At 42.8% G+C, this 25,186-nt stretch overlaps 1 protein-coding gene across 3 annotated transcripts in view; it reads right to left on the bottom strand.

Moving 5' to 3' along the window:
* slc12a9 (solute carrier family 12 member 9) overlaps positions 1-25,186 on the bottom strand; it is a 44,910-nt gene that overhangs the window by 12,705 nt on the left and 7,019 nt on the right. For all 3 annotated transcript variants that reach the window (XM_060913378.1, XM_060913377.1, XM_060913379.1), the window contains exons 2-9: positions 22,004-22,223; positions 21,795-21,929; positions 21,374-21,511; positions 18,667-18,969; positions 16,186-16,293; positions 15,874-15,985; positions 5,964-6,121; positions 5,797-5,879 (exon numbers count right to left, since the gene is read on the bottom strand). In XM_060913378.1, coding sequence (XP_060769361.1) covers positions 5,797-5,879; positions 5,964-6,121; positions 15,874-15,985; positions 16,186-16,293; positions 18,667-18,969; positions 21,374-21,511; positions 21,795-21,929; positions 22,004-22,196 — 1,230 coding nt within the window. In that variant the 5' untranslated portion in view covers positions 22,197-22,223. The remainder of the gene's footprint in view (positions 1-5,796; positions 5,880-5,963; positions 6,122-15,873; positions 15,986-16,185; positions 16,294-18,666; positions 18,970-21,373; positions 21,512-21,794; positions 21,930-22,003; positions 22,224-25,186) is intronic.

Raw genomic sequence — 25,186 nt, 5'->3', positions numbered from 1 at the left:
CAGACAAGTCCCATGCGCACAGGCTTGGAGTACTTGAGTCCAGGACTCTGACTTGAGCCTGACTCATGCCCTAATTTTAAACGCTCGTGACTCGACTTGGACTCGAGCACTGATGACTCGGACTCGTGCATGAACTACATTTGGACTCGTAAATTGGAAACGAGGACTCTTTTTTTTTTTTTTCTTTATTATTTTTTGTAACATGCCATAATAATTGGCAGAAGATATTTATAGCTACATTCATTTTTGTACTAATTTCATGCAAGAGTGTCACACCTGCACACCTTGGCGTGTGCATCAGATAGACTCTCGGGTGCGCTCTGGATAGCGTGTGTGCCAAGCGGAGACTCGCACCTGCATAGGATTAAAGTGCAATCAGCGCACTTACACTACGTTCAGACTGCAACCTGAAACGACCCATATCCGATTTGTTGTGAAATCCGATTTTTTTGTTAGGCCGTTCACATTACCAATTATATGAGACTTGTATGCGATCTCCAATATGAACGGAAAACGACCCAAAAGTGTCCCACATGCGCAAATGGACACGTAATAAGCACATCTACGTAATACGTAAACAAACAAACAAAAAAAAAAAGCACACACTTCAAGTTTGCAAGTAAAGCATGGGGATGAGGCGAGACCTGGCGATGTGGTTTTTGTGGCGGCGGCGGAACTCACACAATCTGATTAATGTGGGCAGCAGACTAATGAGACCGAAGGTGTCAAATTACTGGAAATTTCCAGAACAATCTTATAATACAGGATGATTTAACATCCAGGTCCCTACCAAATCCACCATTAGCTTAATCAATTCTATAAAAGTCTATTTAAATTCTGAAAACTGTACAAATGTTGTTTTCCACCAAAGAGGCGGGATTAGCCAACGCAGAATAGTGACGTTTGTCTCTTGTTGATGACGTGTAGGTCGCATGAATGCGACCTGTCCGGTCAGACTGCAGTCGCATGTGAAAATAACGGATATGCATCGGATTTAGGACCACATATCCAAGCGGCCTGGGTCGCATGTGAAAAAAATCAGATCTGTGTCGTTCAGATTGTCAATAACAAATCGGATACAGGTCACATATGGGCAAAAAAAAAAAAAAAAAAAATCGGATATGGGTCGTTTCAGGGTGCAGTCCAGGGTTTCCCATACATAGACCATTGTGTGGCGCAGCGCCACACAATGGATTCCTAGCGCCACACAATCAGACTCGCGATTTTGAAAAAAAAAAAAAATTCCGTTGCGTATTGTTCTGTTCATTCATAGTGCTCTTTCTTCTCGTTCACATGCGCGCACACAGAGAGAGAGGCGTGTCCACAGGCCTGCCGGTGCGCATATACCCGGACTGCAAGTAGGCCTGTTAGGCTAATTAAAAATAACGCAGCCTTCCCGATTCGCCTTCCGACCCCTTATTTTAAAAAGGTAGCCTACGTCGTGCTCGTGATGAGCTTTATCATAGCCTTCTTGGCTTACAGGAAACGGACATCCCTGAGTCAGGCTATAAACCAATTTTGATGCATACAGTAGCAAATTGATGCGAGGAACCGGCCTTATTGCATTATCCCGTTTATCCCGCTTCAGCATTCATGCAAGTTATTAATAATGGCTTGACATTCACAATAAATAAGGATTTCCCACTAGTCTAAATAAAATGTTATACTCGCGGGGATGCCTAGTTGATGCTGTCTGAAGCACAAAATCTGAACCAGAGATGCACCGATTGACCAGCTGCTGATCGGAATCAGTCGATTTTCACGTGATCGGCCATGATCGGCGACCGGCTGGTCAAAATTAAAATATGCCGATTTTCTGCTGATCAAAACTTGTGTATCACATAGAGATGAAAGTGGAAATACTCGTAATTTGCAATTAAAAAGACTGCAGCTACACTGGCAGCTTGAACATGCTTTCTAGTGCAATTGTGTTGCGCTTGCGCAGAACAGTGTCAGTCCTGTGCGCCTAACGAGCTCCGGCGTGCGTGCCGTTAACAAAAAAATTAAAATAATCACTATTTGGATACATTATATATCCAAATATAGTGATTTTTTTTGTGCCAGATATTGGATGTGAAAAGAAGAATGTTTGTGGTTGTGTGAATTTCCCATTATGGAATTAATACGTTAGCCTATTACCAAACATCTAGTTAGATTTGTACAAAGAGAGAAAAAAAAAAAAAAAGTCTTTTTGTTTGTTTTACGACCTTGGTTGCACTTGATTCCATTGGAAATTACTCTACAAATACACATTTGACAAAGATGATAGAATGGCTATGCTATAAGTATGACTGGAAATTGTATTTTGATACTGAATGAAGAAATGGGTTGTTCTATAAGGCATAAGTTTTCAGATCTAAATAGGCTTATGAAAGTGTGTTCCACAGCAGTAGGCAAATAATATATGAGGGGGAAGTTGTTTTTGTGCCAGATATTGGATGGGAAAAGAGAAAAAAAAAAAAAAAAAAGTGTGAATTTCCTATTTCAGGAATTAATATGTTAATACTAAACATGAAGAAAGATTTTACAAAGAACAATGTCTTTGTTTTCAACCTTTGAGGTGTTAAATTCATTACTGAAAATCTGGCAGAATGTTCTATTAAAGAAAAGATAAAAAGAAAATAGTCTTTGTGTGCTGTGAAGTGGTTTGAAAAAATGAAATCGGAATCGGCCAAAATCGGTATCGGCAGGTCACACTCCATGGAAAATCGGAATCGGCCCAAAAAATTGCAATCAGTGCATCTCTACTCTGAATATTTTAAGAAACATCTTTATTAGCGAAGTAGATAAACCATCACTGCATCACTGATACGCACACACACTGGCAGCTGAATTAAATGTTCTGATAGGGCATGCAGGCTTTGCACCAATTAGAGTAATGCTTTTTCATTATTGTTAGTTGCCTTGGTGTTACCTTAAGTGGTTTCTTACATCCAATTATGATATTTTATTATTTTGTTGTTACATTATACTATTTATTTCACTTTTAGTATTGGTTGAGGTAAGTGTTGAGTTCAATATTTAAAATAAAAACCTTCAGCTTGTTTTTTGCAATTTATTCCTTGAATGTCAACTAAAGAATGATTGAAAGATCGCCACCAAAAAGGCAAAAAACTAAACTTTAACTTCAATTTTGGTGAGTAATTTTCATAAATTTAAAAGACAGGTTTTCCACCAACATCAAGCCCAGCAAACTAATGGCCTGCCCTGTAATGTAAAGTTGGGTCGAGGAATGAAACCAGGCAGGGTTCTGGTAAAAATTGTTTTAGCTGTCTTCTCTTAAAGAACTTAAAAGAATTTAGATTGAACTGAATAATCTCAAATGCTTCTTGTAGCTTTAAAATAGTCCCAGCAGGTGACTCTGAAGAAAAATATTGTGTTTGAACACTGCCCGCTGTAAACACTTTGCATACACCCCAATGACCAACTCCACCGACCGCCACGACACCACCGCGCACAATTCCCTCATCGGCACAGTAGAGCGCCACAAACTGCTACCTGGTCTGTGGGAAACACTGCAGTCTGAACGTAGTCTTATATAAAAACTGTGAAAATGCATTTACTTTGCGAAGTATTGAGTTGTGCTCCTGACCAGTGTTGTATAGTAATGAAGTAAAAATACTTAACTACTGTACTTAAGTACATTTTGGGAGATTTTGTACTTTACTTGAGTTTTCAAATTTGAGAACTTTCACTTCACTATATTTTTTTTTAACTTAATTGCATACTTTTACTCCGATACATTTTCAAAGAGCCGTTTAGTTACTCATTACAAAAAAAAGGAAAAAAATAAATAAATTAAAAAAAAAAAAAAAAAAACACCACGTGTTTTAACCCCACTGACTGCAACAAAGTCAGGACGTGCCTGGGCTTGTTCACCACTTGCGCATGACAACCAGTAGGCTACACCTGTTGGCTTCACACAGTAAGCAGAAAACTAGCTTCGCAATCAACAGCCCTGATGGAAGAGGAGACGGAGACAGCAGCTACTTCGGCTACAAATGAAGAGGAACCTGATGATGAGCACCCCTGGCCGTACTATTTTATTTTTCAAAAAAAGGTTTCAAACGGTGGTCACCCTCTTCAGATGCCAGATAAGCTTCAGTTTTCTCCAAATTACTTTTTTCTTTTGATTATTATGACAGCCATTGGTCGTGTATGCACCTCCATAGTTTATAAAGTGCAATAACAGTAGCAGCTTTTTTTTTTTAATTTTTTTTTTTTAATGGTGTGATGTATGCCTAATTTTCAGTACTCTTAGTTTAAAAAAACAAAGGAAAAAAAAAAAAAAGTGTCAAAACTGTGGTCTCCATCTTCAGATGCCAGATAGGCAGCTTCATTTTTCTCCCAATTTATTTTTTTCTTGTTTATAATGGTTGTGTGTGCACCTCTATTTTCAGCAGTGTAATTGCTTGTCATGAACCATTGGTGACAAATTACCTTCAGTTTACCAAAATATTAAAAATTCAGATTGCCTTTGCTTGTTTACTTTTAATTACATTACTTGGGTACATTTATTTTTGCATTACTTGTCATACTTAAGTGCAAGAAATGTCAGATACTTTAAGACTTTAACTCAAGTAACATTTCAGTCAGTGACTTTGACCAAAGTCATTTTTTGGAAGGGTACCAATACTTTTACTTGAGTGTGATTTCCCAGTACTTTATACAACACTGCTCCTGACACATTACTGAGCCTCATTTCCTTGTTTGGTTTCCTGATCCCCGATTTCCTGTTTCTTGTCTTTGATTCTGCCGAGTCTACGATAGCCTGTTTGTTAGCCTGGGCCCGCCCATCCTAAGTGTGACGCAACACGGGGGCCTGTTGCGAACCTAGTCTGGCAAGGCAAGCTCTCTCCAGCTCTTCCAAGCTCCCGAAAAATCAGGAGCCAATCAACTTTGAGCATCTCCAACGGCCCTGGGTAGAGGCGTGTTCAAGGCACTGACATAGTAGAACTGCGACCGGAAGCCATAGATTGTTTACAGAATCTATGCGGGAAGCGCTTCATTCACTAGAAACATTACGAACATGGAGCAGCGGCAAGCCTTTGACACAGCGGTAGATGCTGTATTGAAAGCATTCAGCGGGAAGTTCTCATTGAAAACGGAGCAAAGAGCAGCCCTGGAGGTATTTATCTTCTTCCTGTTACTCAAGCAGCTTCCGTCACGTCACATACGTCAGAGGAAAGAGTGATGCGATTGGTTTAAGCTTCGTCACAGCCTTTTCTGGCTTCGACCAGTAGCAAACTGAGGCATTTCAGGGAGGCGGGTCAACCACGCGCTTTGGGAAACGGTTGGGCTTAATATCTTTGCCAGACCAATGCTCACAGAGCTTTGAAGTTGCGTTAGCCAGACTACCTGTTTGTACCTCACTTGACCGATTGCCCGTTTCACTGTTTTATGATTTTGCCTGCTGTTCTGGATTGTTAGACCGTCTTCACTTGTATTAATAAACGCACATTCGGCACTTACATCCGTCTCCCAACCATCTCTGACAGAATACTTCACACTCCCTGACAAAGAGAAGCACATTTACCTGTTCGTACATCATGTTCAGGAACAAACTAATGTTAATGGCGCTGAAACAGCCACCGTCAAACGGTGCAGTTGGAGTCTTGTTCTCAAACTCGTCCACTATTGATCAAAGCCTCGACTCGGACTCGAAATTTTTTTTAATGACTTGAACTTGAACACTGGGGACTAGAGACTGGACTCTGACTCGAGGTTTCGTGACTCAACTACAACACTGCATGCGTGCAAACACGCACAATAAAATCCACAAATACACCACCTCACCTGCACCAGTGCCCATGTGTAGAGTACAGAGACCCAGGGGTTTCCTGAGCGGGATGTGACGGCAGCAGGAGCCAGAGGCAAACCTGACAGACAGCAAACGCACATGCTCGTTAACCAGCACTTTGTATCTCATTGGAAAACAGATGCAAGAATGTGTACACACATACCGAAGAGCTGGTCAACTGCAAGGGCATGTATGATTCGCGACGCTCCGATCAGGGAGCACATGGCGGCGGATAGCGAGGCGCAGTACACGCCAACGATTACAAGCGGAGGCCAGACGTTTATTTGCTGAAATACAGCAAAGTTGTTAATCAGCAGCACCCTGGGAGAAAGACAAAGAAATGTTTATTTAATTATTTATTCAAAGACACACCTTTAACCTCCTAGGGCCTAGCGGTCACATACGTGGACAGCACTTTTTAGAAATTCAGAACAAGAATCCACATACGGTATGTGGACACACTTTTTCTCAAAAAGTACATCTTATCAAAGATGATGCTTAGTTTTTATTCTAATCAGGTTCTAATAAGCCCAAATAGCAAAAAGAGATAAAAAAAAAATGCATGTTAAAAAAAAAAACAGCTTTGGTCTTAGGAGGTTAAGGGCAGGCCATACAACAAATATTTTTATAATTCCAAAGTTAGTGTGATTTTAAAATAAATAAATAAATTTAAATACTGTAACAGCCTTCAATTTACTGCGTTATACACAGCATTCAGGAAATTTTAATAATAATAATAATAATAGATTGTGGTGGTTGTGGGTTTTAGGTGGCAGAAACCAGAACTTACAACAATGAATGCTTTAAGGCAAAGTATCCTGCATTAAACAGCTATTTATCACAGTGCTTGAAAATGACTGCAGGTTAATAGATTTCTACTTGTTTATGCACTGCCGAGCTCTCATGGATGGATTTACTTTATTGATCACAAGCTGGGAAATTGTTTTGTTGCAGCAGCAAGTTATCAGACATGCAAAAAGACACACTGTACAACACAAAAGGCTCAGCAGCAGCTACACTTCCTGAGAGTCCTCAGGAAGTACAACTTAAGCTCCAACCTGCTGCTGACCTTCTACCGCTCACCCATCGAGAGCCTGCTGACGTACTGTATTACAGTATGGTATGGCAGCTGCACTGCTGTAGACAGGGAGAGGCTCCAGAGGGTAGTTAAGGCAGCACAGAAGATTATTGGCTGCCCTCTCCCCTCCCTGATGGACATTTACACCTCCCGCTGCCTTAGCAGAGCTAAGAACATTATCAAGGACAGCTCCCACCCTGGCTTTGATCTGTTCGACTTGTTGCCCTCAGGGAGGCGCTACAGGTGCATCAGGACAAAGACAAATCGATTAAAAAACAGCTTCTTTCCAGAAGCCATAACCGCCCTGAACTCAGATATGCTCTGACTTTATAGTCCATTTATTTTACTAATTTATAAATGTGCAGTACTTTATAAAAGTATTGCATAGAGAGTCATCTTATAATGTGCAATACCACACTCCATAATGTGAAACGCAGCACATACACCTCAGGACTGCGCACACACCCCTCAGCATACATGAAAATCCCTCACCTTTTGGCGAAATTCGCCGTTTTGAAACCAAAATGGGTGACCTACGTGAATCGTGTAGATCCGATGAGAAAAAATAAAAATTGGGGGGGTGGGGGGTGTTGATATTGACCCAAAGGGCAAGGAGGTCACTTCACACCCATAGACAGTTTGTGCCGGTTTGCACCTCCTCCTCCTGCTTTGATATTGATGCCATAGCGACGAGTACATCTCGTTGCGAAGGGCAAGCGGCATCATTTCGCGCCTCTTCTCCTGCTGGCCAGAGCGTGCACACAGCAGTCAGAGTGCAGACCAGACCACCAGAAGCTGGATGGAGTCGTCGGACTGAATTTCCTACTTTTTTCAAACTTTCTTGATTGCTATCAAAACAAACAAATCTTCCGGCTTGATTACATCAGCATTCGAAAGAGGGCGCGCGCGTGTCTTTTGACAATTCCTGTGTCTGAAATTGCTCGCTACTCACTATATAGGGCACTGTATAGCGGAGACGCCATTTTGTAGTGCTGTCCGTGCTGAAAGAAATCAAATTAAAAGTCTCAAATTTGATTTAATAAAAGAGCAGCAAAGAAGAAAGTATTCAGCCTTGATTTGAAAAGAACTGAAAGCTGCAGGTACTTCCATATCTTGGCAGGCTGAGTGGTATGCTGGGGCACCTCTTGCCAGCAGACCAGGATATCCAGAGGGAACTTGTGCGGTTCAGTGTTGACCTGACCATCCCCAGCTTCAAGGAGGGAGACAGCATCATGGAGTGGTGGGGTCATGTCTTCGACAAACCAGACAAGTACCCCTCCCTGGGTGCACTGGTTAAGCGTTGCCTCTCCATCTTTCATGGACCTAGAGTCAAGTCCTCATTTAGTCTGATGAATGATGTAATTGATCAAAGGAGTGGCAACATGAATGTGGAAACCTTTAATGCAATAGACCCTTTTCACTCACGTGACCTTCGTAAACGCGACCGCCATTTTGGACATGAAGAAATAACGGTTTATGGCACAGACCCTTTCGGTTCTCGCTCATCTAGCTGCTACAATGACTGCTTAGACTGCAACAATAATACCTAACACACATTTAAGTATCCGTCGTAAAGACGTGAAACTCGTCGAGTGACGAGTGTGTTCATTGATAAGCTAACACAATCTAAAAGTAGACATACCATCACACTGCCCTGGCGCTGTGTACAGTTTACCTTCTATGGTTTGTGCACTCACTATTTGCCATTGCTTTCTCCAACCCAGTGTTTGAACTTTGCCGATATTTTCGGGGGGGTCCCTTTTTTTCCCTTGGGGGTGTGTGTGCTTGCGCTTGTCTCAGAGCGCGGATCTCCAAACACATGAGAAGCCTATCTTACTCACATATCACGCGGACTCCACACACGCATCACGTCTGAAGTCATAACTCATCAGGGGAAATCGTGTCCGCATTGGCATGTTCAAAAAACAACCTCGCGTCAACAATGATACCACACGCAAGAAAAAAAAAAAAAAAGTCAGGCTACTCAACACATCTGATCCACAGCAGCACCAAGGCATCACTGGAAATCATGTCAGCAACCAATATCTTCCATTTCAACACGCGTCAACAAACAAATGGCACCACAAACATGAACGAATCGGTCAGGCTACCGATTCCAAACCCACAGCAGACGAATAATTAAATGCATCTTGCCTTAAAGCAGAATCGACCACAAAGGAAGTGTGTTGGCACTGTTGGCACACTTCCTTTCTACTAGTTTGTGTCCCCAACCTGGCAGCAGCAGTCGTTGTCATATCGGTTTATTTTATCTTTGATGTAAACACAACACTTCGGATATGCAAATGCTTCCCGTTACACACGATTGCTATGTCAATAAACATCATTTTGCCAGTATTTTAGAGACCATCCATCTTCTTTGGCTACATTCCTTTTGATGCTTCGCCGTCGTTCCTCGTTGTTGGCTGTGGTAGCCAAGTATGGCTCTCAAGCAACTTGCAGTGCTCAGCAGGCCAAGAAACAGACTGCTGAAGGAGAGAAGCAGGCAAGGCTGAAACATGTGGCAACTCAGCGAAAGCAGGCCATGGAGACACTGGTGGTCCAGGCAAATAAAAGGAAAAAAATGATCACTATTCCTTGTGTGTTCTCCACTTTCTTCGTTCTATTATTCACATTTTTTTCCAGGGCATAATTTCACTATAACTACATGTATTTCAGGGATGTGATTTGGGGCTGGTGAAATTATCTGAAAATTTTAGCCAGGGGTCTGGGGGCCGCAGGCCCCCAGCTGGTCCAGGGCAGCGGCCTGGTCGGGGGACAAGGGGGGGGAAGCCCCCCCGAAGCTCCTGGGTTCTGGGGTTTTCTGACTTAAATTGTACTAAAATGGCAAGCAAACACACACACACAAAAAAAAAAACCCGTCATGATTAACAAATTCAAGCCAATTTAATGGTCAACATGCAACTCTGACACACACACACTCTCTCTCTCTCACACACACACACACACCAAAGAACCAGCATGAGCAGGGCCCGCTAGCCCCGCGCCTTGTGATGTAATTCGCCCCGAGGCGAGCCGCGGTTTTTCTCCAACCATTCCCAGCGGAACTTTTTTTTCACTATTCTGTCGATTTCTTTAACTCGATTTGCATCTTTACGCCTCGATCACGGAAGCTGCCATCTTTCAACTCTTTGTTTGAAGCGAGCTTACGTACAGCTATCTAACAAGCGCGTTCATTGGTTGTTACAGAGCGATGAGCCAATCACGTACCTCATTTCATCTCATTGACGTAATTACGTCATTTACGCAATTACGTCATTGAGATGAAACGAGGTACGTGATTGGCTCATCGCTCTGTAACAACCAATGAACGCGCTTGTTAGATAGCTGTACGTAAGCTCGCTTCAAACAAAGAGTTGAAAGATGGCAGCTTCCGTGATCGAGGCGTAAAGATGCAAATCCGAGGCTGCCATCTTTCAAACAAAGTCGGAACGAATAGGATACGAATGTGGATGAGGGAAAAATCGGAAAAAATTTTTTTCAAGTTTTGAGGTGAAAAAAGCGGAATTCCGCGAATTCGCGGAAAAATCACATCCCTGGATTTAAATTTGTATTTGTACGGTATGTCCTTGTGCAAATGTCAATACAGTATACTTAGTAAGGAGGCTATAATATTTATTCTGAGGGAGGACCCCCCAAACAAAATAAAACACCAGAGGCCACGTCACCACTCGCGCACCCTTCTCACCTTTTTCACCCCGACCTGTTTTCATGCCTGCTCAGGACTGTGCACCTTACACGCAGCACAGCACACACACCTCAGGACTGTGCACCTTACACACAGCACAGCACACACACCTCAGGACTGTGCACCTTACCTTGCAATACTTCATAATGTGTAATATTTTATCTTATAATGTGACTCTCTCATGCAATAATTTATAATGTGACTGTCTCTGTGCAATACCTCACTCCATAATGTGTAACACAACACATACACCCCAGACTGTGCACCTTACCACCCTTACACCCCCCCTTTTTTTTTCCTTTTCTCCCCCCACTTCCTCTCTCTCTCTACACGCTGTTTGCACTGTTATTGGAGATGCTTTAATCTCATTGTACACGTGTATAGTGACAATAAAGGTATTCTATTCTAAAAGAGAATTTTTTTTTTTTTGGGGGGGGGAATCCCAAGAACAAGCTGACTATACAACATACACAAAAATGTAATGATTTAAAAAAAAAAAAAAAAAAAAAAAAAAAACACCCCACCACAAACACCCCACATCTATAAACGTGCCTTGTACTGTACATGTGTATTAAAGGCCAAGAGAAATGTGCCCCTTTCCCCCTTGGATAACAACAGTACAAGTCCCGACAATGAAAACTTATCGCTAAAACCCACGTCGTAAATGTCAGGAACATTCAGAATTTGTCAAGTTCAAGTTTCCTGCCAAGGGAATCCCAGTACCAACGTCGCCATTATTAGCTGGCTTTCATATGACATCACGAGTGAGAGTGGTTTTACCAGCAGTTTTTTCCACTGACGTCCACACAGTGTAGCTTCTGTCCAACACTCTGCAAGATTACATTCATTTTGATAGAAACTTCCAGCAGAACACGACGTAGAAAGAGAGACAAGTTGTTAAACTACAACCTACGACTATTATGGAGGGAGGAAGGAGCCCAGCAAGCAAGTATCGCTGCTGGGTGCAGCAACGCAAATGCCGTGGAGGGAGTGGCCCTGTTCCTTTTCCCGAAAGACAATCACTAATTAGTCAAGACATTGCTACAATGAACTGCAAAGCATTTGGTTTCCAACATACTGTAATACTACTAACTTGAGGAATGCATCTTCAACTTCCAGGTCATCCAAACCCCTGAAGGCACGGAGGTGAGCTCGCGCCGGGGCGAATAAGGTCCCGAGGCACGGTCCTAGTGGGCCGTGCCCGTGCCGGTTTGCAAGGGCACAGGAAGAGGAATGCACCTGTGAAATTTCGCCTAACTGCAAGCTTCCTTGGCTGAGTTATGAATTTTTAAAGTCCGCCCGGAGCCATGGCTCATATTAAAGCGCACAGCGAGGACTGGAGCTCACGCCGGGGCGAATAATGTCCCGAGGCATGGTCATGCAGGCCATGCCCATGCCAGTTCAGGAGGGCATGGGGAGAGGTACGTGCCTGCGAAATTTTGCCTCACTGCATGCTTCCCTTGCCGAGTTACGAATTTTTAAAGTCCGGCCATAGCCATGAATCATATACCGTAGAAGCTCAAGGTGCGGAGTCGAGTTTGCGCAGGGGCCGTGCCCGTACTCGTTCGTAGGGGATCGTGTAGAGGGAAGTGCCTGCAAAATTTGGCTTTGCTGGGATCTCTGGTGGCCGAATTATGAGCATTTAAAGGCTGGCTGAAGCTGTGGATCAAATCAAAACTTAAGGTTCATCATTGTCACCATCACTGACTCCGACCCCACCCTCATCGGACAATTCTGGCTCGAATCAGTACAGTTCGATACCTCTCTCTCCTTCCCTATCGCTGGCCACTTCTTCTGTCAGTACGTCGTCATCAACTTGAACTGACGAAAAACTACTAAAACTTGAATTTCCTCCCTGACTAAATTCTTGCTCGCTTGGCCACTCATGTTGTTGTTCTTCATAGCAGACATACACTCTTGACGTCACACGGTTCCCATCTGCTACTTCCGGTTGCTTGGCAGGCGGTTCTAAAAGGGCTAAATTTACTCGGCTTTTGTCTGCAAATATATCCGTTACCGTGTGGTTTAGAGCAGGGCTTTTCAAAGTGTGGGGCGCGCCTCCCCTAGGGGGCACCAGAGTTCTTCGGGGGGGGGGCGCAACATCAGGAAAAATAAACCAGAATAAGTTACTACTGCAGACATCTAGCGAACTTCAGCGAGCCTTTGCCAGAGATCTGTGGTTGGTAGAAGAGAGCAACTGGACTTGCTTGAAAAGTCTTGAAGACGTTTCTCCTCTCATCCGAAAGGCTTCCTCAGTTCTGTCTGACTAATAGGGAGTATCCAGTATTTATCCTCTCATGGATCATCATAGAATCCGAATCAGAATGCTGATGGCTGCATTGTAGGTGGCTGATAAAAGATGTCTTAGACGCCCACCTCTGTTCAATGATGGCTGTTCCAGGTTGACAAAAATGAACGATCCACTCTGGCCAAGATGTCTGCCAGTTTTCTGGAAGTGCCCTCATACTCCCGCACCAGTCGAAAGGATCTCATCCCAAAGTGCGTAAAAACATATCTGTGAAAAAGTCTTCAAGACTTTTCAAGCAAGTCCAGTTGCTCTCTTCTACCAACCACAGATTACTATGTACCTGGATGACGGAGTATCTTTACAGATACGTTTCTACGCACTTTGGGATGAGTTCCCTTCGACTGGTGCGGGAGTATGAGAGGACTTCCAGAAAACTGGCAGACATCTTAGCCAGAGAGGATCGTTCATTTTTGTCAACCTGGAACTACCATCACTGAACAGAGGTGGGCGTCTATGACATCTTTTATCAGCCACCTACAATGCAGCCATCAGCATTCTGATTCTATGATGATCCATGAGAGGATAAATACTGGATACTCCCTATTAGTCACACAGAACTGAGGAAGCCTTTCGGATGAGAGGAGAAACATTTTCAAGACTTTTCAAGCAAGTCCAGTTGCTCTCTTCTACCAACCACAGATTACTATGTACCTGGATGAGTGAGTATCTTCACAGATATACCTTTGCCAGAGACAAAATGGATGGATTTTTAGTACCTAAAGCTACAGTGAGTGAGGAGACAGAGTCTGGGCCAAGCAAAAAAAAGAAGTATGACCACGATTATTTAAAGTTTGGATTTTCATGGACTGGATCTGAAGATGCTCCACTGCCACAGTGTGTTGTCTGCCAAGAGGTGCTAGCTAACGATGCTATGAGATGTTTAAAATGTCTAAAATAAAAAAATAAAAAAAATAAAAGTGTACAACCATTTTTTTTTTTAAATACAATTTAATTTTATTTGCCCTCTGGGGGGGGGGCTGACTCACCCACACTTTGAAAACCCCTGGTTTAGAGAATAGTTGCCTTTGTCCAGGGACTCAATAAACCTCACCAAATTTAACTGCTATTCTGTTTTAGCACAAAAAAAAAAACTCTACCTTTAATAGCGAATCGTGCTAAAAACAAGACTTGTGTTACAAACTATGCAAAGCAAAAGGTAGTGGTACTGAACAGAAGATAGATCGATCATCTATCCATCCATCAATCGATCGATTTATCTGATAGATACAGTGGCATGCAAAAGTTTGGGCACCCTTACTGAAAATGTCTGTTACTGTGAATAGTTAAGTGAGCAGAAGATGAACTGATCACCAAAAGGCATAAAGGTAAAGACGACACATTTCTTTTCAGCGTTTTCTGCAAGGTTTGTGTATTATTTTTGTTTTGTACAATTGGAGAGTGAAAAAAGAAAAGGAACACCATGCGAAAGTTTGGGCACCCCAATACATTTGAGTTCTCAGGCAACTTTTACCAAGGTTCCAGACCTTAATTAGCTTATTGAGCTGTGGCTTGTTCAAATTCTTCGTTAGGAAAGGTCAGATGATGCAGATTTCAAAGCTGTATAAATTCTCCGACTCCTCAAACTTGTCCCTAAAATCAACAGCCATGGGCTCCTCTAAGCAACTCCCTCGCATTCTGAATAATAAAATAATTGGTGCTCACAAAGCAGGAGAAGGCTACAAGAACGTAGCAAAGTGTTTTCAGGTAGCCGTTTCCTCAGATTGTAATGTTAAGAAATGGCAGTTAACAGAAACAGTGGAGATCAAGGTGAGGTCTGGAAGTTTTCTTCATCTTTCTGAAAGAACTGCTCGTTGGATTGCTAGAAAGGCAAATAAAAACCCGTTTGACTGCAAAAGACCTTCAGAAAGATTTGGCAGACCCTGGAGTGGTGGTGCACTGTTCTACTATGCAGCGACACCTGAACAAATATGACCTTCATGGGAGAGTCATCAGAAGAAAACCGTTCCTGCGTCCGAGCCACAAAATTCAGCGTCTGAAGTTTGCAAATGAACATCTCAATAAGCCTGATGCATTTTGGAAACAAGTCCTGTGGACTGATGAAATCAAAATAGAACTTTTTGGCCACAATGTGCAAAGGTATGTTTGGAGAAAAAAGGGGGCCAAATTCCAGGAAAAGAACACCTCTCCAACTCTAAAGCATGGGTGTGGATCGATCATGCTTTGGGGTTGTGTTGCAGCCAGTGGCACAGGGCACATTTCATTGGTCGAGGGAAGCATGGATTCGAATAAATACCAGCAAATTCTGGAAGCAAACATCACACCATCTGTAAAAAAGCTGAAGTTAAAAGAGGACGGGTCCTACAATAAGACGATGATCTAAAACACACCTCAAAATCTACAGTGGAATACCTCAAGAGGCACACGCTGAAGGTTTTGCCCGGGCCCTCACAGTCCCCTGACCTAAACATCATTGAAAATCTGTGGATAGATCTCAAAAGAGCAGTGCGTGCAAGACAGCCCAAGAAACTTGTAGAACTGGAAGCCTTTAGCAAGCACGAATGTGTGAAAATCCCCCAGGTAAGAACTGAAAGATTATTAGCTGGCTACAAAAAGTGTTTACAAGCTGTGATACTTGCCAAAGGGGGTGTTACTAGGTACTAACCATGCAGGGTGCCCAAACTTTTGCTTCGGGCCCTTTTCCTTTGTCATTTTGAAAATTTAAAAAAGATGAAAATAAAAAATGGTTTTTGCTTAAAATATAAAGGGAATGAGTCATCTTTAACTTTACGCCTTTTGGAGATCATTTCATCTTCAACTTGCTTAACTGTTCACAGTAACAGCAATTTTGACCAGGGGTGCCCAAACTTTTGCATACCACTGTAGATAGCAAAAGCTAATGGTGTAAAGTGACTAATGGCAGTAAAACCGATGACTCTGGAGACAGTCAAAGAAACAGCAAAAGGCACACGGGGGTCATTCAGGACAGATTCTGGACCGTTATAAAAAAACACTTCCATCACCTGTCGCAGGTGGAGCTGACAAGGAAGAAGAGGATGGTGTAGACGCTGAAGGTGTACACCACAGCCATGATGGTGCCTTTTGGAATGGCCACGCTGGGGTTCTTGAGCTCACCTGGAAAAAACAGCGGTGATGAGTTGCACTAGTCCAGAGTAGAGTAATGCGAGAATCAAACTAGTACCGGAACAGAGCTCACTTTATATATTTAAAAAAAAAAAGCCCTTTCAGTACATTGCAGCATGAATCAGGATTATGCTCAGTGTCTCAGAGCAATAAACAGGAAGTGAAAAGAGGAAGTGTGTGTGTCTGTTTACCTGACATATTGGCTCCTGCCATGATGCCAGTGCAGCTGGTGAACATCACAGCAAAGACAGTGGAAAAAGACATCATCCTGTTTGTACTGTAGTCCAAAGAGTAGCCCGCTATATACAGAGAGAGAGAGAGAGAGAGAGAGAGAGAGAGAGAGAGAGAGAGAGAGAGAAATGTGCCTTGCAGCAGATAAACCCTGGGAGCTGATGAAGCACTGTGACCAAAAAAAAAAAAACCCACCAACTCTTCTTGTACACAGAAAAGTTTCCTCCTTCTTCTTCAGTAACCAGCGCAATAATCCTCTATAGAGATCTTGCAGTCACGTGACCGGAAAGTACACAGCCGCCATCTTGTCGGTCAAAAACACCGCTGAATACTGCTGCACTCGTGTACAGAATGGATCAATTTCAACCGACGGACTACACGGCTCATTTTTCTAATGAACAGATAACTAGATATATGTCTAAAATAAACGACCTACAGATTAGTGACCCTTATCGATTACCGGACGTAGTTTTCACGACCGTGTCAGTGGATATGGAACTGCCAGCGGAACACCCAGACGTGTATAATTACCTCATTAACTTTCCCTCGCTGTTCAGTGGTGAAGCACTGCATGCTTATAAATCTCTGCACAGTTATCTTTACAGAAATTCAGGATTTGTCAGCGACTCAGATGTGGCATCTTGTAAACAAGAATCCTCATTGGATGGGTAAGTCACTTAAGTATTGAGTATAGCACTGACCAGCCGATTATAGAATAGAATAAGGTAATTCCAGCTGTAATTCCAAATCGTCCGTCTCGTTTACCATGGATCTGGCGTTGGAGAGATAGAGGCTTAGCAGTGGGTTTTCTGAGCTTAGTCAACAGGCCGGCTCTGCAGCCTCGCTTTTGCTTCCTCTCCCGACGCCGCCTCCTTCGCTTTGCTTCCGATAACAATCCACAGAGACCCCGCTGGTCTCGCTATCTCGTCCGGAATGTTGTGCATGCGATGGAAATCGCTACAAACCGTCATTTTCTGCTGGAAACCAACGTCCAGTAAGTCCATACGGTTGTAGTGGATATTGAAGTCCGGTACAGACGAACAACACGCAAAAATACACACAAAAAACAAAAAACGTGCACAGGTAGGGAGAGCTTGCAGCCGTTGTAGTAGAATTGTATATAGTAGGGTTTTCCAGAAGAAAAGGTGGAAGTAGAACTAGAAGGCGGAAATACGGCGTTTGACTGACAAGAAGGCGTCTGTCACGATCTGGATTGGCTGTGACGTTACATGCAAGTGCTCCATTCCAGGGCTTTTCAAAGTGTGGGGCGCGCCTCCCCTAGGGGGCGCCAGAGTTCTTCGGGGGGGGGGGGGGGGGGGGGGGGCAGCAACGTGAGGAAAAATAAACCAGAATAAAAGTTACTATTGCGGACATTTAGCGAACTTCAGCTAGCCTTTGCCAAAGACAAAATGGATGGATTTTTAGTACCTAAAGCTACAGTGAGTGAGGAGACAGAGTCTGGGCCAAGCAAAAAAAGAAGGAAGTATGACCACGATTATTTAAAGTTTGGATTTTCATGGACTGGATCTGAAGATGCTCCACTGCCACAGTGTGTTATTTGCCAAGAGGTGCTAGCTAACGATGCTATGAGATGTTTAAAATGTGTAAAACAAGATGGTTTTAAAAAAAAAAAAAAAAAAAAAAAAAAAAAAAGCACAGATGTTTAAAATGCGTAAAAAAGGTTTTAATAAAGCTCATATGTGTTAAATGTGGAAAAAAAAAAAGATGTTTTCAAAAAGCACAGATGTTTAAAATGTGTAAAAGAAAAAAAAAGTGTACAACCTTTTTTTTTTTTTTTTTAATACGAATGGAACATTAAGTATAGAAACAATAAAAAAAATTGTAAGAGGGGGGGTGCTGTTATTTATTTGCTCTCTGAGGGGGGGCGGACTCTCCCACACTTTGAAAAGCCCTGCTCTATTCTATCCACATCCACTGGATATGAGCAATCGTGCGCTCTGATTGGCTACTTTACTACTAGGATATCAGCTCATATACTGTGAGTAGATAAAAATAAAATGGCGGGGCGTAGTGCTGAACCAACAGAGGATGAAATAAAAACTATACTCAAACAAAAACTATGGAATTAAAAAAAAAAAAAAAAAAAAGTAGTATTTGATGGTAAGAACACATCTTTTTTTAAAATTCAAGAATTACAGCATTTTTCACCACTTGCTACTGTCATTTCGCCCGTTTGCTTACATTCTAATCGGAAATTATTTTGTCAGACGTTTTGTATAAAAAAAAAAAGTCATCAAATTTGCAAAATAAATAAAAATGCTCCATTTTCCAAAATCCAGTGAATGTGGATAGAATGAAACAGTTATTCCACTCACTCACTCTCATCATACATGGCTTACAGCGCCATCAGCTCACGTACGGCTCGCTTTCGTGGAATAATTATTAAATAAAATCAGTTTCCCGTCTCCCGAGCTACTCACACCACAAGTTGTTGGAGAGTGTGCTGCCGCTGAAGCCCGTGTAACTTGCGTTGCGCGTGACCGTGTTGTTCGGGCCGAGTGGGTGTGTGAAGTTGAAGGTGATCGGCCGGACAGCTAGCGGGCTGATGAGGATGGAAACCAAGGCCACAGTCACCACCAGCAGGATGAGGAAGGAGGCTTTGGCGTAGATGTGAGCGCCGACCAGACAAATAACCAAACAGAGCAATAACAGCAAAGACGAGTAAAGCACCGAGAACCAGTAGCCCTGAGGCAGGACGTGGATTCCCTCAGATGCTCCGGTCACTGCAAAACAGAAACGTTACAGCTACAGCAACGGAAGTGCAACCGGTCATGTCTTTAACATCATCAACATGAATATTCAGTACTCCTGGCAATCAAACGACCATTAGTCAGCAGATAAAAAAAAACAGAAGCATGTTTATCACATCCGACACGAACTCTGATTTTCCTACAGAATTGCAGCCGCGATCATATTTAAGCTGAAAATCTAAGAAACTGAAGATATTTTCCCCTGCTACAATAACATTTTTAATTGTCGATCGGTCTGATGTGATGATCCAAATTGTGAAATGTAAGCATAGGGCCATTATTAAAAAATGTTCTGTTTCCGGTCCACCGGCCAGGTGAGTGCCGTTTGTGCGGTTGAAATTTTTTTTTTTTTTAAAGGTCCCATGGCATGAAATTTTCACTTTGAGGTTTTGTAACGTTAAAATGAGTTCCTCTGACCTTCTTAAGTCACCCCAGTGGCTAGAAATTTCATAATGTGTAAACCAAACTATGCCCAACATTTGAGAATGGCGCGTCAAAACGGCGCGTTGAGAAGCTCTTCCCTTTACTACGCCAGCAAGGGAGATGATCCCCACGCCCCCCCTCTGGATTCCCACCCACTGTATGGATTGCCCCGCCCAGTTGTAGTGAGGAGACCATAGAGGACACAACAACATGGCACCACCTAAGCGAGCGAAACATGGAAGTTGCGCTGTACATGGATGTGACAACACAGAAAGGAGTCTGTTTTTACTGCCGACGGGAGAGCCCCTGAAGACGCAGTGGCTTAATTTTATTTACTCCAATAATACGCCGTCGAGTCTACTTAAGACGGTGTATGTTTGTCGGAAGCATTTTCCTGAGGAATGTTTCCACAACTTGGGACAGTACAGGGCAGGTTTTGCACATCAACTGTCACTGAAGCCTGGGTCCGTACCAAGCATCCCTGCCGCATCAGCCACAAACACCGAACAAGTAAGTGTATAACTTAAGTCGTTTTGCCGTGTTTTAAAATCAGTGCGTTAGCCTAGCAATGGCTACATTAGCTGTGCAGCTAACCGCTTCCTGCAGTTAGCCAGGTACTCTGCGCTACAAAACTAAAGAGCATGCAGCATGCTCTGTTAAACTGAGTTTAGTCTGGAAATTGACTGTAACTTATGAGCTTATGTTTGACTATTGCTCCGCAATGTATGTCTTCTGTTGGATAAGCGATATGTTGCTGTAGTTGCTGCTTCTATCCTCTTTGGTTATGGAGTGCGTGTTCAAGCCTAGGGTATTATACATTCGTAAACTACCACTCCGAACACTCTCACTCTCTGTTCTCTGCGTCACGTTGAGTTTACGAAAGGAGTCCAAGGGAGAACGGGGTTTTGTCTTAGCAGCGTGGCTACAGGCGCCGATAGCAGCGAGTATGTGTGCGCGCAGCTTGGTCAAGCCCCTCCCCCCATGGCCCGCCCCCACCCTCTACCCTTCCTCGCCTCCTGCTTCTCATTAGCAAAATGACACACTGGGAAAAGCGCTGAAATGGGGCTTTCTCCCAGGAGGCTATATCTACGTGCCGAGGGTTCATTTCGAGAAAGGCTGCGGATATAACATCCGGAAACCTCCACGAGCCCGTTTAAAGTATCAACAAACCACCATGCCATGGGACCTTTAACGCTGGTTTTTCAACATTTCTTTCAGGTTCGTAAATCTAAAATCGAACTTGACATTTACGCATTCGATTCCGCGCAGAATATAGAACTGAATCAGCTCTGCGCATGCGCCGTGCGGCACAAAAAAAAAAAAAAAAAAAAAAATGGCAGCCACCATGAAGGAAGGAGATCCGGAGTTTTCAAACATTTGCTTAAGTGTGAAATCGCAAAATGGTATTCTAGCGAACAACAAAATAGTAAAGATTCAGAAAAACAAATCATTCAGTGATCATTTTAATAGTGTAATTTCATCCGAACTAGGCCTAACGCTCGATTTAGAACTACAAAAAGTCCGCGTGTCGGACATTTTAAGTACCTTTGTAAAAGTTTTGCAAATGTTGCAGTCAGCATTTAAAATGCTAACTAAGTTTTTGTACAAGTTTCAGTTGATTTAACGGTCATATTATTAAATGTGTCTGCTTTTGTAATAAAAAAAAGTACTGAAAGAAAAAGCAAACACAGCATTGCGATATAAAAAAGAAAAAAAAAATCCCTCCCTCCTGACTGAAAATTTTTTTGCTCACCCGGTGGACAGGAAACGGATTTTTTTTTTTTTTTAAGGATGGCCTAGTATTAAAATGTACCACAATTTCATGACAGTTTCAAAATCCTGCTGACAAAACCAATTAAAACGTTCCTTTTGGCTTCCAAAAGCAAGTCACATGCTGCACATATCCAGAGAATCGATTCGTGTGCTTTCAGAGAGCTGTCCTCGTCGCGCTCACCTGGATCCTGTCCAAAAACGTTCAGTATGGCCTCCACCAGCCCGAGCACGTACACCCCGCACGCACACACCTTCGCCAGGTAGAACATGAGACCAATGCTGCCTCCAAACTCCGGCCCCAGGGATCGACTGATCATAACTGGAGTCCATGGTTAAGAATCAGCACTGTTTCTCCCCCACCCCTCCCTGGGCATGGAGACCATTTCCAGCCCAGAAAAATGCAAAAAAAAAAAAAAAAAGCCTTAAAAGAAACAAACTAGTCAGTTCTAGTCGATAGCTATATTGCAAATCAACACAATTATTTGATTAAAAGTAGTTTGTAATCGGTCTTTGTGTCATACTGTTGTTGAAGTCTTCATTCTGATTGGTCAGCAGCTTTGATAGCAGCTCATGCTGCAAAAAGTACAATTCGCTAAGGATACAGTAAGCTCCACCCCCCTGCACAGCCCCGTTAGTAGAGATAGCGCAGATCGACAGGATGGTCAAGGAGATGATGAAATATGCCACAACCAACATGAGCAGTCCTTGGAGAAGGCCAGCATGACCAATGACAAAACCTGCAACAGAGTAGAGAACACCCAAATTACTACCATGCCGCCCCCTCACGTCCCTCCACCTCCCATTCACGGACCTGTGCGCAGGAAGAGGATGATGCTGAACATCGACAGGATGGTGGGTACCATCACGCCAAAGAAGGTGTTGAGTTTGCGGGGACCGGATTTGGAAGCATCGTCCCCGGCTGTGGACGACTTCCTGGAGTCTGCACTGTCCCCCAACACGCTGTACGCTCCATGGGGCAGGAGACGACTCTGCTCCCCAGCCATGACCGAAAAACAGGAACTTCTGACTTCCTGTTTTGAAAAAGTGCAGGGTAGTGTAGATTATGATGAACAGGATGAATGACCCGTGTTTGTATAGTTAAGTACACAATAAAGCTAGTACTCTTACTCCGTATTCTGCTTTCGCAAATATCGAACGTTCACATGCACGGCCTGCATCGCGTCATTCAATATCGTACATGAGGGCGCATTCGAAAAAGTTTGATCTTTTCCTAATTCCGTTTTCAGTCAGTCAGTCATAAAGTATAAAAGCAATATTAACATGAAAAGAAAACCGCATCGACTCAGATATAAAATGGATATGAAAGCCGACCAATGGAACATGAAAACAAACAAAAATTCACTTCCTCACAGCAGCTTCTCAGTCAGAAGGGAAAAAAAGTGAGTCATAACAATAAATAAATAAATAAATAAATAAACAAACATTAAAATGTTTTAGTTTTAAAGGACGAATTTTTTTCCCTTTTACTCATTATCCAGGAAGTACAGATAACATTATGTCATGTCAAACTGTTATACAGTGGTGGGCAAAAGTTTACATACCCCAACAGAATGTTTCGTTTCTTGCCTATTTCTAAGAGAAATTGAATGATAATACACAAAAACCTTTATTTCACTTGTGGTTAATGGTTGGCTGAAGCCATTTATTGTCAAGACAATGTTAACTCTTTTTAAACCATTATGACAACAAAAAAAACTACACAAATGACCCTGATCAAAAGTTTACATACCTCAATTCTTAATACTGTGTATTTCCCCCTTTAACACCAATAACGGCTTGAAGTCTTTTGTGATAGTTGTCAATGAGTCTCTTTATCTTTTCAGATGGTAAAGCTGCCCATTCTTCTTGGCAAAAAGCCTCCAGTTCCTGTAAAGTCTGGGGCTGTCTTGCGTGGACTGCACGTTTGAGGTCTCCCCAGAGTGGCTCAATAATGTTGAGGTCAGGAGACTGAGATGGCCACTCTAAGGGCCTCTGCATGCTCTTGCGACAAGGCTTTTGCAGATAGCTTTTCGCAGACAGTTGTAATTTATCGTTGAGCGGGGAGTAACAGCGTGCGCGATGTTATTCACCGCCACAACACAAGGGGGCGCGAAGTCGCTAGGAGTAGTTGGTGGGTGTGGTTAGTGGAGTGTTTATCCTCCGGTTACTTATAATGACTAGAACTGGAGTCGTATAGATGTACGTACTTCCTTGATCAACCGCTCTTCGTGCTGCTCCATCTTCGCTCGTGTTTTTAAAAATGGCGGTCATGAAAACAAACCAAACCGGGAAAGTAGGGAAGCGGAAGTGCGTGTACAGCAGATGGAGAGTGGACCAATCAGAGCCCTCTTGTCTGCAACGCTGTCTGCGAGGCTTCTGCGGCGGTAACAATTTTTGGGAGGTGCGCGCAGAGCGTCTGCGAAGGTGGGGGGGGGGGGGTTACGCAGACGCTGTCTGCGACACCATCTGCGAGGGCTGGGTTGTCAGCATAAATTGGCCTTAAGACCTTCACTTTATGCTGTTGTAGCCACTGACAAGTTGATTTGGCCTTGTGTTTTGGATCATTGTCGTGCTGGAATGTCCAAGTTCGTCCTATGCGCAGCTTCCGGGCTGAGGCGTGTAGATTTTCCTCCAGTATTTTTTGATAAGTGACTGCATTCATCCTGCCATCAACTCTTACCAAATTTCCAGTGCCTTTGTAGTTCACACATCCCCAAAACATCAGAGATCCACCACCATGTTTCACTGTGAGAATGGTGTACTTTTCATCATAGGCCTTGTTGATTCCTCGCCAGATGTAGCGTTTAGTGTTGTGCCCCAAAAGTTCAATTTTGGTCTCATCACTCCACACAACTTTTTGCCAGAAGGTTTGGGGCGTGTCTCTGTGCAGTCTGGCATATCGTAGACGGGCTTCTTTGTGGCATTTGTGTAGAAGGGGCTTTCTTCTGGCAACTCTCCCATGCGGCCCATTTCTTCTCAAGAGTCTCCTAATTGTACTCTTTGAAACATCCACATCAACTTATTTCAGAGAATCTCGAAGTTCACCAGATGTTATTTGGGGCTTCTTCTTTACATCACGCACAATTCTTCTAGCAGTGGTGGGTGAAGTTTTTCTTGCTCTACCTGAACGGGCTTTGGTGTCTACAGAGCCCCTGACTTTCCACTTCTTGATTACTGTTTGAACAGTGCTGACTGACATTTTTAATTGCTTTGATATTTTCTTATATCCCTTCCCTGATTTATAAAGTTCAACTACTTTTTCACGCAGGTCCTTTGATTTTCCCATGGCTCAATCTCAAAGATGACACGCAGCACTGGATGAGGGATAAAAGGTTCTCTCAAAAGTCCAGCAATTTACTGACTTATTTTCACCCACTAATTAGAAGAAAACGGATCACAGGTGAAGGTAGTGGCCTTTAATTGCCATTCAGTCCTGTTTATGTCAAATTGTGTACAGGTTTTCAGGCCAATTCACAGGGGTATGTAAACTTTTGATCAGGGTCATTTAGGTAGTTTTTGTTGTTTTCATGGTTTTCAAAGAGTAAAACGCAGTAATGAATGCAATAAATAGCTTCAGCCAACCATTAACCACAAGTGAAATAAAGGTTTTTGTGTATTATCATTCAATTTCTCTTAGAAATAGGCAAGAAACAAAACATTCTGTTGGGGTATGTAAACTTTTGCCCACCACTGTAGCTATAGTAAATAAGCTCCATTTATATGATGCGCATTTAACATGAACTTGTAACATTACTGATTGTTTTTGCAATTGAAAATTATAAGATGTACAGTTAAAAAGCCATGAAGTCGTTCAGAAATTCTATCAGCTTTCTTCTTTTGTTTTTGCCATTTCCTTTAAACATTCAGCAGACTGCTTTTGAGTACAAAAAGTTATCAGCTGAGAGAAGAGAAAAACGTCATGATCACATGCGAATAAGAAAGCAGTCACATGGAAGACAAAACCAGCATTTAAAAAAAAAAACCAACAAACAAA

This window comes from Neoarius graeffei, chromosome 28 (genome assembly GCF_027579695.1).
Source record: "Neoarius graeffei isolate fNeoGra1 chromosome 28, fNeoGra1.pri, whole genome shotgun sequence".
Classification (NCBI taxonomy): Eukaryota; Metazoa; Chordata; class Actinopteri; order Siluriformes; family Ariidae; genus Neoarius; species Neoarius graeffei.
Note: the sequence above shows the minus strand (reverse complement) of the source record. Positions and strands in the feature narration are given on the sequence as shown.